Source organism: Hydractinia symbiolongicarpus, chromosome 9 (genome assembly GCF_029227915.1).
Source record: "Hydractinia symbiolongicarpus strain clone_291-10 chromosome 9, HSymV2.1, whole genome shotgun sequence".
In the NCBI taxonomy this organism is placed as follows: Eukaryota; Metazoa; Cnidaria; class Hydrozoa; order Anthoathecata; family Hydractiniidae; genus Hydractinia; species Hydractinia symbiolongicarpus.
Window position 1 is genome coordinate 27,212,187 of NC_079883.1, and position 17,354 is coordinate 27,229,540.

The following is a 17,354-nucleotide window of genomic DNA, read 5'->3' on the forward strand; positions in this document are numbered from 1 at the left end:
CCCAAACTGACAGCTGAAATGACGGCTTCTGTGGAAAACAAGCCTAGGTACCAGTCCTGTTTTACCTATAGTTTTACGTTAACATAAGTGAGAACATAATAGGACTGGAAGCCAGTTTGGATAATATATTGCTATTGTACTAGCTAGACTTAAAAGTGAGTAGAGAAATATTTTCTTTCCTTTTATTTTCATGAATGGTTCGTTTAACACAATATGGCACAAAATTTGGTGTTCTTAACTTTTATATGTTTGAGTGTCACGCTTCATGTATCAGGACTCCTCTTCGGTTATAAAAAGAGTAAAGCGGAGGTATTTGTATATTTTTTATGATAATAATTCGATTCTTTTTTCTTTTATTGCCATTATTATTTCTTGCAGAATTTTATTCACTTATATATATATTTGCATATTTTTCTTCCCGCCAAATACCCTTTTTCTTTTATATAGGAATGTGCTTTACAAGACTATCAAACTAGAATTTCAGGTTAAAAACAAGAACAAAAAAGAAATGAGAATAATGACTAGCCTTGTCTCGGTATCTTTACTAACAAATTTACAATCATTCTTGTTATTCACCTATCATCTATCTGATTTTAAACTAATTATTTGAATAAAGTTCTAATTATTTGAATAAAGTTGAAACACAAGAGGCTTTCTTCTCTAAAAACTTTTAAAATTCTACGACGAATGATAATTTGTTCTGACAAAATTTAAAGTGTTGTATCAATGCGCAAACAGAAAAGCTTCATCCCCAGGATTGCTTGGCCCTTGACTAGTTATTTTGAGCGGTCGCTGGGAAACGGGGTTGACAGAAATCCTCAAAATCGTCAAGTAACAAAACTTTTTATCCACTATCTTTTTTAATTTTTTAAATTTTAGAGTTCTTTTTACACTTGCGCTGACTTAAAAACACGTGTACCGAGAGTGTATTCTGGTGTTCGATTCATCAGTTTACCGTCAGGATACTATGAAGTGTACTGCGAGATGAGCATCAACGGAGGAGGCTATACATTCGTTTCTGATACTTTACTCTCCACCATGACGCAGGAAGATTTGAACTTGTTGTTTCGCAATCGAACGGACGTCTTGATGAGAATCTCAAAACCAGATGGATCACAGCCATACACTGTTGTCCGTCAGCTCAACCAAAGAAAAGGATTACGCATGTACCTTAACAATAAGTTCCTCATACAAAAACCTGCTAATAATCACATGGGACAGTTTCTATATCTGGACACAATTTATGGCAAAAGTTTTCATAAAGGAGACATCAACGGAATAATATCAAATTCTAAACCTGTTACCTACAATACTTGCACTAAAGAATATCAAGGGCATTTTGCATTCTTCTTAAACCCGGACGAGCAAAAACCCCACCCATCCCACTCTCATTTGAGAATATATGAGGAAGGTGGTGTGGCGGTAGACTGGAGAGGAACCGCTAGAAGACCATACTCTGGGCGACGAATGCCAACAAATTACTTTTTCTTCACAGAGCTTCATTTTGGGGCTTGTGGCACCTACACTTCCAGTGATAGATGGTTAAGTTCTCGATATCCTGCTTTGGGTACAGCTATAGGCATGCGTTAAATAGGAGACACTTAAGAATAGTTTTCCCGAATAAATATGGAATTGTCAGAAAGTTATGGTTGTTTTTTTGTGTGTTTTTGTAATATTGATTTGATAAATTCGGTAAAAAAAACAACTTTTTTGAAAACTAACCTTCGTATCACTAGATTTTTTTCAGATTTTCAGATCGAGAAATAGGCCTAAAAATTTATCCGTAAACTTTGCACCGACTTCATTGTTTTAGGTGTCATCAGCTATAATGCCGGCCTTTTCTAAGTCAAATTATTATTACAAAATATTTCGTGGAACCTTAGTGAACAAGTTTGGAGAATGTGACACAAATTTGGGCTGACAAAATTTTAATTGACAAAGTATGAAAGTGTGTGCGTATTAAACGAGAAGTTATGTTAACGTCATGAACTCTTAAGTTTTACCCTGAAATAGACTAAACAACCAAATTTTGTCAAAACTTGAGTGTGCCTTTTCTTAGTTGCACCTGAGTTCTTTGATTCCGTATTAATTTGGTTAATCAGGGAAAAACGTGCAGTGGATTTTATTTCATGATTGACTTAAATTAAAGTTTGGGCGTAAAATAAATTAACGTTGTTTTGATTTGGCTACATTTAAGAAATTCGTCAACTTTTGCCAAGTTTATCCAATATGCGTCATTCTATCAAGTCGAGATAGCCACATACTAAATGCAGAACGATGAAGGAAAGATAGCCTCTTTCTCCATTTTAGAATTTGCAAATTTAGATCATAATAAACATAAGTAGTCTTTTTATTTGTTAAAAATTTATAGTTTATATATACTATACAGCCATCAAAAAATATTTACAATATTTATAACAAAAAAATGCTAAACGAAATATTTTAAATATATGTAAGGAAAATAATCGTAAAAACTTAAATTAACACAATGGGTATTTATTAACTCCAATTTTCACTTAGGGCGTTATCTTAGGTAGGTGTTGCTAAGGGTGTTCTGTTGGGCGTTCTGTTCCCCAAAACGATTATTTTGTAGCAGTACAGAAAAGATTTCTATCATCAAAATGTTTTACTTGCATCACCCATATATCAGCCTCGTTTTATTAAGCACAGCGCCGTGAGAGGCAAAAAATCTGTGAAAACGAGATTATTCTTGTATAAAACACTGTATGGCATCAACTAAATCGTTCTTAATATTTAAAATTTTTTAAAAAAATGTTAAAAACTTAAAAATCATTTTGTGACCCTCTTCGTCGCTGTATGAGACTTTAAACGCGGTGTTTACACTCGGGCGTTTATTTGAGCTTTTGTAGCATTCATAATTCAGCATTTCTCATTCTACGATATTTCTTCTTTAAAATTTCAATCAACTTTATTCGGTAACTTTGTTCACCATTTTGTCTAGCACTTTTGGACAGTTTAAACAAACTATAAATATGCATAGAAATCCTGGAATTATGCCAGCTACAACTATTAATGAAGCAAAGTTGCCAACATCTTCGTCTTCTATCTCCTTTGCTCCCTCTGTTGTTGTTGTTGCCGTTGTTGTTATGTTTTTATATGACGTCACCGAGAAAATTGACGTAGTTGTAAAATCAATCTTTTTGTTTGGAGCTAAAAACAAAATGGTAGTTAGTCAGACTAGTCCCTACAAGAAACGAGGAGTTTGAGTTAACTGTTTTATGTACTTGCTATTTGGTGGCCCGTCCTTTTTATACCGCATTATGTGCGTCTCGCTACTTGAGGTGCCATTTTGCGCAGAGATAGACAGACATCGACTATTATTTACGGGATTATTCGTCCAGTCATGTAATAATCTGCACGGGCGTCCGTCCTTAATATATCATATTATGTGTTTCCGTAACAAACAGACAAACAGACAAACGACGGCTAGTATTATAGAAACTATTCAAAAGCCCGTGGATAAATAAATGCACGGGGTCCCCCGTCCTTTATAGCTATATCGCATTTCGTGTTTCCGCAATACGCATTTTTTTCTCGCGCACAAACAGACAGACGGAATGCGGCTATAAAGAGACTAGTCGGGAAACCAGGCGTCAAAATGCTGAGTTAAACCACAGTTTTAACAAATTTAACACCAAATTTTAACACTTTCATTTGTAATATAATATGAAGTTGAGAAATTAAAAACTGTTGGGATAATCACATGCATGCATTACAAGAAAAGGTTTTGCCTTAGTCCATCCTAAAAAACTGTAAGAGGACTTGTATTGAGTATTACAATTACAATCAAGTTTGAAAAAAGATTAGAATAGATGAGATGTTGGCAACGGTCTGAGATATAAATCAAACGAGGATAATTCTTACTGACGTAAGCATAGCCATTTTTCTCGATTTTCTTGACTTTCGCGAGCCGTAATATAGACATCGCAGAAACTGTGAATAACGCATCTTATGCACCCTATACATCTGCTTTGGTAGACCTGCCCCATCCTTTCATATATGTAGCATTCATCAGACGATGCTGTTTCGCTATTTCCAAAAATGGCTAAAGAGTTTTTTGGCCATTTTCCAAAAAATATAAAAGGGATTGTGGAGAAATATTTAGGTACTACAAGAAAGATATATCATTACACATACACACCCTCATCCCCATGTTTTTTTCCTTTTTGATATAGGAGTAGACGTTTTTTCTCTATCATAAAGGCAAAAGTCCCTTACGACAAGGGTGTACACATACATACCTTGCAATGAAGTATGGAAAAGCATAAGACATGAGAATAGAAGGAGATTCCTCATATTTAATTCAAGTCGGTAAATAATTCTACGAACCAATTCGTTCACTTTCTAGTGCTCTGCTAAAATAATTTCCTCGCTCTGTTACATAAATTTCCTCTCTGTTAATATCAGTGACCTTAAGATCATAAACCTCTTTTGTCAACAAACTCTTGTTTTGTTTAGTTCTTCAAACATTTAACATTTAAGCCGTAAGATAAAATAATATATTTATTTGAACGGCGCGCCATTAAGAATACTGGTAAGAAAAAAACAAGCGAATTGACACTAATGAAATTTCTCAATCGCGGTGAGTTGGGCACTTAAACGCTGAATCAGCAACAATTGGAATACCGGCAATAGCAAACAAAGAAACTAACATATAAACATATATGTAAAAAAAATAAAAAATAAACCAAAACAAAACAAAACAAAACAAGAAACAGAACAAACAAACATTTAAACAAACAAACAAGCAAACAAAACAAAACAAAGAGCTTATGACAAAAATATTTTAATAGATTTTTTTTTTACTTTTGAATCATATTTTTTCAACACATGTTAGCTTACAAGTCCCGCTGTGTGTAAGCCATTTTAGATCTATATCCATGGAAACAACAGGCAAGTAAGGCGATAATTTTTAAAATAAAATTTATTTCTGGAATGACAAAACTTTTGATAGGCTCAGTTCATTTTTATAAATCAGCTGGAGTTTTTTTTTGTTATAGACCAAGCATTGTTTTTTGTTAAACATTGACACAGAGCCGTATAAGCCTGTTCACTTTGTGTATCTTTTTTTTATTAGCCAACATGTTTTTCAGCCTATTCTCCACTCCACGATTTTCTCCACGATTTTTAAATCCTGCTTAAAATAGCATTTTGCCTTTTAGATTCCAAACTCGTTTTTGAAGAAGACTTTGTTTCTCAAAATATGATTAGCTTTCCAAGGCTGGATTTGCCATTGACACTTCTGAAATTCCAATCCCCTTTCTACCAAATGAAGAGCCTTTTCGTAACAACCTAGTTTGCAGGAGTTATAGCTCTCCAACTAAGGGACGGGTTTTGCCCGGTTTTGTGCATGTGTACGTGATCTGCTAAAGGATAAAGTGAAGGAAGAGGAAAGTTGATTTCTTTGTAGCTGACGAGCAGTAATATCACAAACTTACAATTTTTTAAAAATTCAGGCTGGTGCGTTGTTAAAAAGTTACTTTTAATTTTTATGACTTCGGCCTAGTGTTGTTCCTTAAAATTTTAGTTTTCCCTTATCGGTTGTATACATTGAACTTGGAGAAAACATAAACCTGAGAGGTTTTATAATAAAATGAGTTACCTTATCGGAGATATAATCACCTTATCAATGACGCTGCTACATTCCCCTACTACGTTTTTTTTTCGAAAATGCTATGTAGTATTTTTCCCATTATCAATATTCGTATTCTGTCTGCCAAATGACTGTTGAGATCATTTTGTGCTCAACATTAAAGGAAATATGCATAGTTTTCCTACGGCTTAGCTAGATGTTACACCTGGTGAGCAGCGATTAGTCTCCTACATAAAGAGATTTTCTTTTCAAATCTTCTTGTTTATATCAATAGCTTCGTGCTAAAGATGCACGAATTAGCATTGCTTGAAATATGTAAGCGAATTCGTGGTATTTTTACACAGCCCAACGACTAGTAGTTTTAGCAATTGCTTTGATCTTTTGAAAAGTCGTAAAACGAACTAGACAACTTCGAGTCAAATTGAAAAATATTCTGTATCTTTCCTACATAAAATTTTCGTCATCCAAGATACATGTTCCCTTATTTTCTGCTTCAGTAACTCGAGTCGTCATAGGCTATCACAGAATTGGATTGTGGTACTAAGCAACCTGTCAGCAACAAATCAGCCTGACTTTTCTGAAAAATTAGCAACATGCTGAACAAAACAAAATTTTGTTGTTTATAGAGTTTATTGGTTTATTGGTGAACCAAATATTTTATAAAAAATCAAGTAACTTGTGGATTTTAGACTTACTTTAAAAAGGAAGTACCGAAAGAAATATTAACTGTTAATAGTTTGTATAATTTATCGCCGTTTATACATTAGTATGCTGATTTTATGTCTAATGTTTTTTGCAACCTCGTCTCCATGGGATCTCGCCCTTTTGATATAACCGATACCTCTAACATCAGGCAACAGTTCACGTTGATATTTTAATCTTATTTCTAGAGGCTCCATTTTGTCTATTGATATATGTGACTAGCTTGGGATCGAGGTAGCTTTTTCTCTCGCAATAAACACTTTTTACCCTGGCTAACCAGGGTAAACCAGGGTAAAAAGTGTCTATGCACCTTTTCCGCGCATGCGCGACTAAATATCAAAGTTTAATGTATTTTTCTTCATGGATAATTTGTAAGCGCTGGAAGTGCACTGTGTAAAGCATATTGAGCTCCAGGTTATTTAAGACGCGTTAAAACTGACGGTGTACGGATTATGTGTAATGATATCATGTTACCATGATGATACGTATAATTAGGCGGAACAAATTTCTGCTTAATTTCTAACCAATTCATAATTAATAGAACTGTAACCTCTTTCAGCTTAAACCTTTTTTTCTGGTTCTTTTGAGCGATTTTATTGATTACCAGAAGCCTATTTGGCATTGTTATTTGCTCGAGTGAAACAAATCCAACATAATCTTCAATAATCTTCAACATCTGTAAAATAGATTCATTCCTCACACCTTAGTTGACCAAAAAAAATACCCTGGGTAATTTTTGTCGGAGTAGGTTGGAAGCAAAGTTTATATTTTAAAACAGTTACGTTTTTAGTTGCACTTTCAGACGAGAGTAGACTTTTTAATTACGGTTTACATGTACTAAGAAACAAGATAAGATGAAGATAAACTTATAAATGGAGGCTTTTACTGCTTTTAAGTTTGACAACATGAACATTATAAAAAATAATGAACAACAAAAAAGCATTGATAAGAGTTTTGTAGACATTTTTGTTGCATCGTTAACATCAAGAACATCTGTTTTTATTTCATTTTCTTCTGGGATAGCAAAAGCATAGAGGAATCTGTCACGTGGTTACTCCTACAGTTATCGTTCACGTGTGGCACAGGTAATCTAGAAGTATAGCCTTTATAAAGTTTTATGTACTTGTTCTCCTTTTTCACTCTCCTCCTCATAGCCTATGTAGAAAATCTACTTAGAAAACAACTTTTTCTTTTTCGCTTGAAGCAAGAATCTGTTGCTTGAACCTGTCCATGCAATGCATTTTATGACGTCATTTTCTCACTAAGTAATCTCATTTTAAAACATAACGTCATTCGATGTTAATTTTCATGCAATGCACAGGTGTCTCTCTGAACCTTCAAAAATGCGTGCATTACATGAGTTTTTATTTTGTCCAATAAATGTTTATAAAGGGCAGACATAAACTCTTTAATAATACATTACTGACAATAAAAACAAAATGGCTAAATTTCTTACCGTCTGGCAAACCAAGAAAAGTGAAAACAAGAAACACTGATTCACTTTTCGCGGCTGAAGCTATAAATTCTGTCGTATAAGCCCTTTTTTGTTAAAACGGATAGGGATAGCGCGGGGCATCTGGCTTGCACAGAGCGACTAATTTTTATTCTTTGATGAAGATTTTGTGATTGGTTATTAGAGGTTAAAATCGCTTTCCGACAAGAAACGTTCAATCAGCTATTTATACCAACGTTGAAGTGCAAATGATTTTGTTGACGCAAAAATCTAGATAGATCTTTGATATTTCTATGACGAAAAGTTGCTGAAAATAATTTAAAATTACTTAGTTGAATTATTAGCAAATCTTCCCCACATCACGTTTGTCTTGATTAGCCAGGTTAATTTTATAATTTACAAGTTAAGAGTTATTCTTGTTCTTGCAGCTGATCATCAACCTATCTTTCTACTTCCTTCTTGTGGTGAATAAACTTGTAAATATTTTCAAACATTTCTATGTTTTTGTCAGTTTGATGTCCAAAAATATAAGTACAACACAGGAAGATTTAAAGCCTTGATTTATTCTAGATCCCCAAAAATGGCGCTGGTTTGTCATATATTGCACATATGTTGAACAAATCGTACCACAACGACGAAAAGCAGTAAATCAAATCGGAAATCGGAACACTTATTTGTCTGGTATATTTTGGCGGGAGATTGTTCTTTAATAACACTATTAAAAATTCATTATAACGAAAAACGAAAATGCTGTAAGCAGAGTTAGAAGAATATTTGTTTGTTTAAAAAATATTAAAACAGTCATCGACAACCTGATTTTACAAAACATTGATTCTGATAAAGAAGACAAACATGGCAAAAACTGTACAGAAAGAAATTAACATAGAAAAAGAAGATGTCATTAAAGTTTCGAAAGAACCAATGAAAAAGAAGAAGAACAGAAGAAAAAAGAAATCAGTATATGTAAGTTTAACTCTTTCTGTTGACTTTCTCAGAGCTAATATTGGTACCAATCTTGTTGCCGGGCGTCGTTTTAGCTTTCTGATATGTAAACGACGCGAGTCCCAAGATTGAGGTTGTTTTGGTGCTAACATTGCGCCAGTAGGGGATGGTACAACCTTTTTAAAATTAAATATTAGTACTAATTGACACACATTTAAGTTGTGTATGAATGTGAACAAAAGATTCATAGGAATAACATACCCTGGGATGCTTAAAAATTGGCACAAATATCAGAGACTGTATTTCTGCAAACGAATGTCGGAGCACTCTTGCTTCGTTGTTTTCTATTGCGTGCAATGGAAAACATTTTAATGATCAAATTCTCGTTTTTTAAGGTGGTAATGCATTTTTAGCTCCTGTGAGTTAGAGTTGAAGGATAATTAACAAAATTAAAAAGTTGATAAATTGTCTATTACGTTATAATGCGGAAAAAGAAACGCGAATCGCTAAAAACAAAGCATTCTGTGTTCCATGAGTAACGCATCGTAGAATGTAAATGCCCTATTACCTTTAATGACTATATGGGTGGTTTTTAACCATGCGGATTGTGTCTAGCAGCATACAAGGAAAGTATTGGGTCGTCTTTTCACAAACTTCGCAAATATGGCTGCAGTGTTGAGTAAGCTTGTTTATTCTACTGTTACTCTGGAAACGTTCTTTATTAAAATTAAGAAAGAAGAAATGTAAAACCAATTTTCAAATGTTACCTTAAGTTTTCGAACAAATAATTTGGTCCACTGAAATCGAAGCCTTTCCATGCGTTATCTTTCCATTAATTAACCTTAGAAAGAAATCGACCTTAGAAGTTTTCAACTGTGATTAGTTGTTAAATTTGTCCACTTAGTGGGATGTCAAAATTTGCTGTTTTAAATGGATTCAAAACTCATTATTCGATCTGGAGGACTTTGGTAAATAAAGAAATGCATTCTTTTTGACGGCCTGGTGTGCCAACAGGACTTCGAACGAACACACCATAAACATATCTACATCATTGGAATTTATGGACTTGTCTTTAGCCTGTAAAATGATCCACGGATTCCACGATCCACGGACCTGTCCTTTTTTTCCAGTCTTTGGATTTTACTGTGTCGTACATTTTCTAGACATCGCTATTTAGCAGCCATTTTAAACACACATACAAAAATACAGCTATTATCTTTCGTCCTTTATATATCGCATTTCGTATGCCGTATCACAGCTACTGTGCTACCATTTTGCGCAGATAAAAACAAAATCCAGGTATTAATGTAAGAGTGCGTTTACCATTGTCTTTAAAAGGAAATACACATTCCTATAGATGTTTCCCTAGTTACTATATGTAAAGATTTCCTTTTTATTATGATGATCCTTAGTTTCATATGTGATGCCTTTCTTTTTATATATAAAAATTCCCTTTTTGGCAGATGTTAAGATTTCCCTGTTAATACATATGAAGATTCCCTTGTTTCTATATACGAAGATTTAAAATCAAATATGGCTTTAAATTTCACACGCTATTCCTGGTAACATCTCCCAACTCTTACTTGATTTTAGTCATGCATGAGTTGATTGATATTGCTGCTGATTGGACAGATAAACATTCTACTCTAACGCCCAGTTTTGACATTCCACCCTCTTATTTTATCATCCATGCATACAATATATATTTCTACAGAAGAATTATCTTTACATTGATACGTCATTGCGAAATTCTGTTTTTCTCTATATGTAATCGGCAGATTTTCATCCCGTTGAATTTTCATAACTTTTCTTGTTTACCAAATGAAATTTCATTGTATACTCTAAAGTATCGAATAAATGGAAGAAGGAGGGGGCGTTAAATGTATTGAGGATTAATTATTGTGGAAAGGAACCGTTGGGGAGGGGCGGTTTGAAAATAAAAAGCTAAATGAAATAGAAAGATATTACAAAAAACAAAATTCATAGGTTATTTTTTTTTTTTGACAGACATAGGCAACAAATCCTGTTTACTTCCATATCTACTTTTAAAAACAAAATATTTCTTAGAACACTTTCCCTTGGTGGCGTACGCTACGAAAACAGTGTAAGAATTCTTTCAACGTCGATACGCATTGAATGTTTTTATAAGTGATTTGTTTTTAAATTTCCGCGCCCGAAGGCGTAGGAAATTCTTTAAAACCGTCGTTTTTTTCTTTCGGAGCATTTTTAAAGAAAAAATCGACCCTGGGATTTCACGTTCTTCTGAGAGGAGGGTAGTATTGGTATAACCGACTGACTAACTAACCCTGTCCCAAATGTTCAAATGCAACGTCACAAAATTAAACTTCGTACCCAAGCTCCCAAGTACTGGGAAGTCATCTAAATGACGTTTCAGGCCAAAATTGGTATTTGTTTTCGACAAAATTTGGCACAGTTAACAAAAAAAGTATAATGAACATAATGGTGACAACATAATTTTGATTTTTGTCACCTAAATGTCATTTTAGGCCAAAATTGTTCTAATAATTAAAACTACTTTATTTTCAACAAAATTTGGCACAGTTAACAAATGAAGTATGCTGAACATGATGATGATACAAAAGTTTCATTTTTTTGTCACCTAAATGTCATTTCAGGCTAAAATTTGTCAAAAAATTAAAACTACTTTATTTTCGACGAAAATTGGCACAGTTAATAAAAAAAGTATGTTGAAAATGGTGGTCACATCAAAATTTTGATTTTTTGTCAACTAAATGCCGTTTAAGACCATAAACGTTTCAATCGCAAGACTTTCAACCATGAATGATAGGCTGTATTTTTTGTTAGCAATGTGAGTTTATTATGACACGTTTCGTTTTGTTTGCGTTTGTTGTAAGATATTATGTCACTTGTGTGCTTTATCTTCAGAGCTTCATGCACCAAACCTCTCCGAATGTTTGGCACATAGCAGGTTGTCATTAAATATTTTGGTAGCGAGCGGAAATTCTTAGAGCCCCCAGGGCTTCTTGTTTCCCTTAATCTTGTTTGCAATAATAATTATCGATTCAAGTTCTTCTTCACAATTTCATTCAAGAACCTCTTCTAATTTTAAACCAATTAATTAAGCAAGAAAATAGAAATGACTTCAACTTTCAGTTTGGATCAAAACAGAACTTTTATCAACCAATCAGATTGCAGAAATCACAATTGTTCGTTCCAATCAATTCAATTCGTTTTTAACTAGAAATCCACCTTGAGCATCTTGTAACTTGCGTTATATCTATGATTTAATCAGATTTGGTACACTTTTTTTTACCAGCTTTCCATTATATCATGCACCATACATAAAGATTGTGCAGTTAACAGCGTAGTTTTACTTCTACTTTCAAAATACAGCACCAATCGAAAGAGAATCATTCTTGGTAAATCGCTGTAAAGTTTTCATTGAATTAACTCCTGAAGAAATTGTCTGCCTGTCAGTCTGTTTGAAAAAAATAAAAGCAAATAGAATAGGCCAACCTCGTCAACAGGGCCTTGTGCCCCCCGAGCCGTCATTACGAAAGGCCAACAATGACTATGAAATTCATTAAAAAGGCAAAATGCCCTGGGAACGAGGTTGAGGATAGGCAAATCACGTGTCGTTTTAGATGATTTAACAAACCTGTTAAGAATGAGATGGGGACACCGAGCCTTACTCAAATTTTTGTTTATACTAAAAGAAAAATTTTTTGACGATCTTGTCCACTAAAAACCATATAAAACATAAATATTGGATTTAGAGGCTATCAAGCACGACTCGATATAATCATAAATCAGGTCATTTTATTACACTGAAAGATCCTAATAGCGGACATCCTTTTTAGAGGACACCTCTTTACAACGAGCACTTTTCTGAAGAACGGGTAAACGACGGTTAAATTCTTATAACGAAATTTATGCGGTCATAAACAATTCGCGTAGGAAATTTATATTTATTTAAATATGTTTAAATTTAAAAATATTACATTGTCTGTGCTAAAACAAAGCAAAATCTCAACTTTTTGAGTCTGTTTTTAAATGAAAGGTAGTATATTTACGAGATATATAGTTTAGGTTCCTTCTTTTACAAAAAATCGGTCTTTGACACACCTTACGGTCAAATTCACTATAACCTAACATTTCAGAGCAGTTTTTAGTAGCAATTTAAGTCAATTTTGGAAAAAACTCTGTGTGGCGGACACCCCTTTATAGTGGAAGAAATGAAGAAGCCTTATTGCGTACGTAGCTAACTAGTTAGGAAAAGTATTACCTTGTTTAACTATCATGCAGCTAGTCAGTTGCATTGTAAATGACGGAGTAACCGCCCACTGTCGATTAAATGCTCTAAATAAGCGCCCAGAGTTAAGAGTTTTTAAATTAGCTTTCCTGAAAAAGCACGAGGACGAAGATCCGTTTCCTCTTTCATTACGTATTTTGCTATATTTTATGTTAAATTTAAAAGTTAAAAATCTCAGAGAAAAATGTTTTTTGTTCTTTTTAGCAGCTATATGCGAATAATATGGAAGTCATCCCTTACCAAATAAGCGTCCCAGGTCAGGCTTAAAGTTTTAAATAAACACCCATGTGGTTATTTCTCCTTTTTTAAGGTATATTCAGTCATTTAAAAGGGTAACCACCTGAAAAAATATATTTAAATACAAAACGCCAACTTTTGAAATTAGTATCTTTTTACTTAAGGTGAGCGCAAAATTTAGCTACTTCTTATTACAATACCCAGGACATCTTATACCACGTGATCTAGACTATCTGAGACGTATTTTCACCGCCCCGTAACAGGCAGGGCACCCGGGAAACGAGGATTTCCAAAACTATTGCGGCTAACACGTAAAAAGACTTTTAATTTAGACCAACGATGGGGCGAAATGGTAACTTCGATTATAGTATCTTCTTTTTTGCTATGCGGCCTGGTTATGATACTTACTTAGGTTTTTATATTTATCTATTAGACTTGACACTTGTTTGCGAAATTTTTAAGTCCTATATCTCTCAGAACCTTAGACATTGTCAATTATTCGAACCTACCCCTTAAATTTTTATAAAATCTTTTAATTAATCAGGAAAATATAAAAACTTCCGTTAGATTTATTCTTAGGAATTAAAACTCCCATCACCACTCATCACATCATCACAGGACTCGTTCTGTAAAATTCGGACGCATGATTTTCTGATTTCACCAAAAAATCGGGAAAAGTCGGATGTTCGGGAAAATTGTAACTTTTTTTTATGTGAGTTTTGTAAAACCGGAAAATATGATAAATAAATTTTATTTGACTTTGATAAACTTTAAACAGAATGGTCGCAATCGATTTAAAACTAAACTAAATGAATTTTAAACAAATAGTGGTATTTTGAACAAATTTTAAGCTTGACGCGCTGAAATAAGCAAAAATATATTGCTGCCATTTTGTCTTTTTTTATAATTTAGTTTAAGTGTCCCAAAAATTTTGCCGATTATTATATGTTCGAAAAAACCTGGACCGAATGCTTTGGTAGCAGAAAACGGTGTTTGATGTGAAAACCATCACTGTGCCACTGCCAGTTAATTTAATCGCATACTTATGTTGCCTTACCGTATTATTCTAGTTTTAAATTGTTGTTCTATCCGTCATTAATGACTTCTTGTAAGCTAATCAAATTATGGTTAAAGGTATTGTTCGTGTTTTTTAAACCAAGAAAAGATGATGTCATGATGAATGTATTCGTTTACCGTCGGTGCGTTTATTTAATTGTCAATACTTTAGGAAGGGGAAGGGGATGGTTAATCTAAGGGATTCTTTACAAAAAGTGAATGCGTTACGTGCTGTCTTTCGTATTCAAATCACATAGTGAAGTTAAGTATCGATGTATTTATCATCTATCGACTATCAACTATGTAATCCTGTCCCCAGGGTTTCTTTTCCGCTTTATGATATGTCACTAGTGCGCAAGATTTAATAAACGAAAAATAAGCTCTGCGGGTAAGATTGCCAAGAATGATAATGTGGGTTCGTCGACTTTAAGTTTATCCACGTCACATTTAAATGCTTGTTCACTGCTAAAGTCATACCTTTATGATATTTTCTTCCGTATTAGAACCATAAAACAAAGAGCAAAAAGAGGGTAGAATTGGCATTTGAGAAAGGCTTATTATTAAAGAAGATTGAAGGAGGGTGGTAAGTTAAGGGGCGCTGGCAACTTCAGTACGCATGTTTTTTATTATCGACAATTGGGGTTGATTATTTTTCTCATTATTTGGCAGAACTTAAACTTTTTCCTAAATAGCAAAAGGATAGAGAAAAAATGAGTTGTAGAAGTGTCCATACTCTGTAGCTAGTAGGTTGCAAAAACATTTGTAGATGCGCAGATTACGTAAACAGCGTTTTCCAGCTAGATGTACCTTCAGAAACCGTAAAGGCCCGACAATTCCGGAAAGAGCGTCATGCTAACATTAGCATGAATTAACACAGTTTGGATCTAAACAAATATATAACCTGAGATCCTATGAAGAACTGTTAATTTTAACAAGCTCAAAATTCGTAATCTGTTATAGAGATAGCCTACATTGTTGGAAACAAACCTTGAAGTTAGCAAGCTTGTCTCAAAATATTCTGCAAAGGATCGCATAAAAACTAAAGACAAAAAACATAGAAGAATAGCAACGTATCACACACTGAGACTTTATGTTTTAAAAAAAAAACATTTTATACTACCATAGTTTTTTTATTAACCCTATAAAGACCAGGATTTGTGAAAAGCCGAGCGAAGTGGGCTAAAAAGCACCTCTCCGCACTTTTTCGCTCTCCAAATGTAACAAAGACATTGTTTGTTATCAAACTTGGCACGAATGTTTATGCCCACATTCGATGGCAATTGGGGAATGAGACAAATTGGTTAACATAATTTGGTCCAAGATACGGTCACCATATATTTTAAAACCCGGAAAAATGCTAAAAACAGTAAAACGTGAAAAGTCTTGCAAACGATGAACGAATACCAAAACATTTTTGACTGACTTAAAGCTAACTTAAAATGGTGAAGAAGCCCATAAACAAAAATTTTAACTCCTGAAACATTTTACCCCCCTGCTTGGCCGAAATAGGATTAAAAAATAGGGTTTACATAGCTTTACCCATAGACACGTATTTGAACATATCCATTTATTATTTTCATTTATTGCACGCAAGTAGATTGCGTAAGAAGAGAACCAGGGTATTAAGTCTTTATAGTCACACTCATAGAAACGTTAATTTTTCCTTCTTGCCGCAGCTTTTCTAACACGTTCATATACTCAATACACCTAGTAAATAGATAGCTTTAATATGTATAACTTTGATGAGATTTCCTATATAACATAATTGACATATTATCAAAACATATTGCACTGATTAACGTGTGATTAGCTATTACATTTGAAATATGACTTTGCTACATCTGAGCTTCCGATTGTTGTTCATGTAATTGGCGACGTGTTTTTGAATTATCTGTGTCACACGATAGAATTTTTGTTTATGATACTAAAAGACAAAACAACAGTTTTTTAGTAAGAATAACACCATATCTGGAGTAAAAAAAAGCCCAAACGAGATATGTGAATGACATTTTGAAGAAAATCAAAAAATTCATATAATTTTAAGAATGAAAACTGAAGAATGTTTCGTGTTAAAGAAGATTAGTCAGACAGTCGCTAGCGAGAGATTAAAAAAAAGTTGTGGTTAATGCTGCTTTTTTTAACGGCTAAGCAACCAGGAGTTTCTTGAGGCTACATTGCTTTTTTATTTAATGTGATCAGTAAAAGAAATTTTCTGGATCATGTCAGATTTTTAATATCATTTTACCCTTTAAAATTCGCATTATTTTTCATAACGTGTGCAAAACATTAACATAGATATGCAGGACGAAATATGTGCCTAAGCCCTGACACAAAGGGACCAAACATGACAACCCACAAAAAAATAGCTTAGAGAAATAAACAAAGAGAAAGATTTAATACAAAAACACTAATCTATTTTACAACAAGCTTCAAATCGAACATACACGTAGTATTAGCACTGGATAAAAAGATTTCCGAATACGCTTTTTGTTATTTCCTTATTCTATAGCATGCATAAGCTATTCTTTGTGCAAACGAGTTGAGAATAATTGTAATGAATTGAAGTAACTCCTCTGTGAGAAGGACAATGCGTATATATAACTCACAACACGACTTATAACATTAAGCTCGAGTCTTTCTTTTGCTTCGTTGAAATGAGCGAACAAAAACATGATCAATTAGATTTTTATTGATTATTTTCTCTCAAATTAAAGACAGTTTTTTTATTAGTTTAATGAATAAATAAATAAATTATAAGGATTTTGTGGTAGTCTGCAGTGGTGTTTGATGATCGGTGGAAGTTGAAAAGTTAAGTTTGTTTCGTGTCAGTGAGATGACTTCTCTCATGTTGCTTATCTGTCTTGCTTCTTTTCATTCTGGATTATATCTTTCAAGCATTTAACTTATAGTTATTTTTTATTTCAGATTTGATTCCCAAAATGTAAGGAGAATTAAAGAGCGGCGCTCCTCTTTCTCTAACCCCTCCCCCCTTCTCTAACCCCTCCTCCAACTCATGGCTTATGGTTATTTGTTTTGTCCATACATGACTTAATTTT

The 17,354-nt window shown here is 33.7% G+C and overlaps 1 protein-coding gene across 1 annotated transcript; it reads left to right on the plus strand.

Moving 5' to 3' along the window:
- The first annotated feature begins 156 nt into the window (after positions 1 to 156).
- Positions 157 to 1,642, plus strand: LOC130656987 (uncharacterized). The gene is made up of 2 exons (XM_057459938.1): positions 157 to 309; positions 880 to 1,642. Exons 1-2 carry the CDS (start codon positions 214 to 216, stop codon positions 1,588 to 1,590), a joined length of 807 nt encoding a protein of 268 aa, XP_057315921.1. The 5' UTR covers positions 157 to 213; the 3' UTR covers positions 1,591 to 1,642.
- The last annotated feature ends 15,712 nt before the right edge of the window (positions 1,643 to 17,354 follow it).

Excerpts from the sequence above, each read along its gene's own strand:
- LOC130656987 (XM_057459938.1), top strand. The coding sequence starts at position 214 with ATGGCACAAAATTTGGTGTTCTTAACTTTTATATGTTTGAGTGTCACG. Across the intron at positions 310-879 it reads ATAAAAAGAGTAAAGCGGAG|AGTTCTTTTTACACTTGCGC; the intron begins GTATTTGTATAT and ends TTTAAATTTTAG.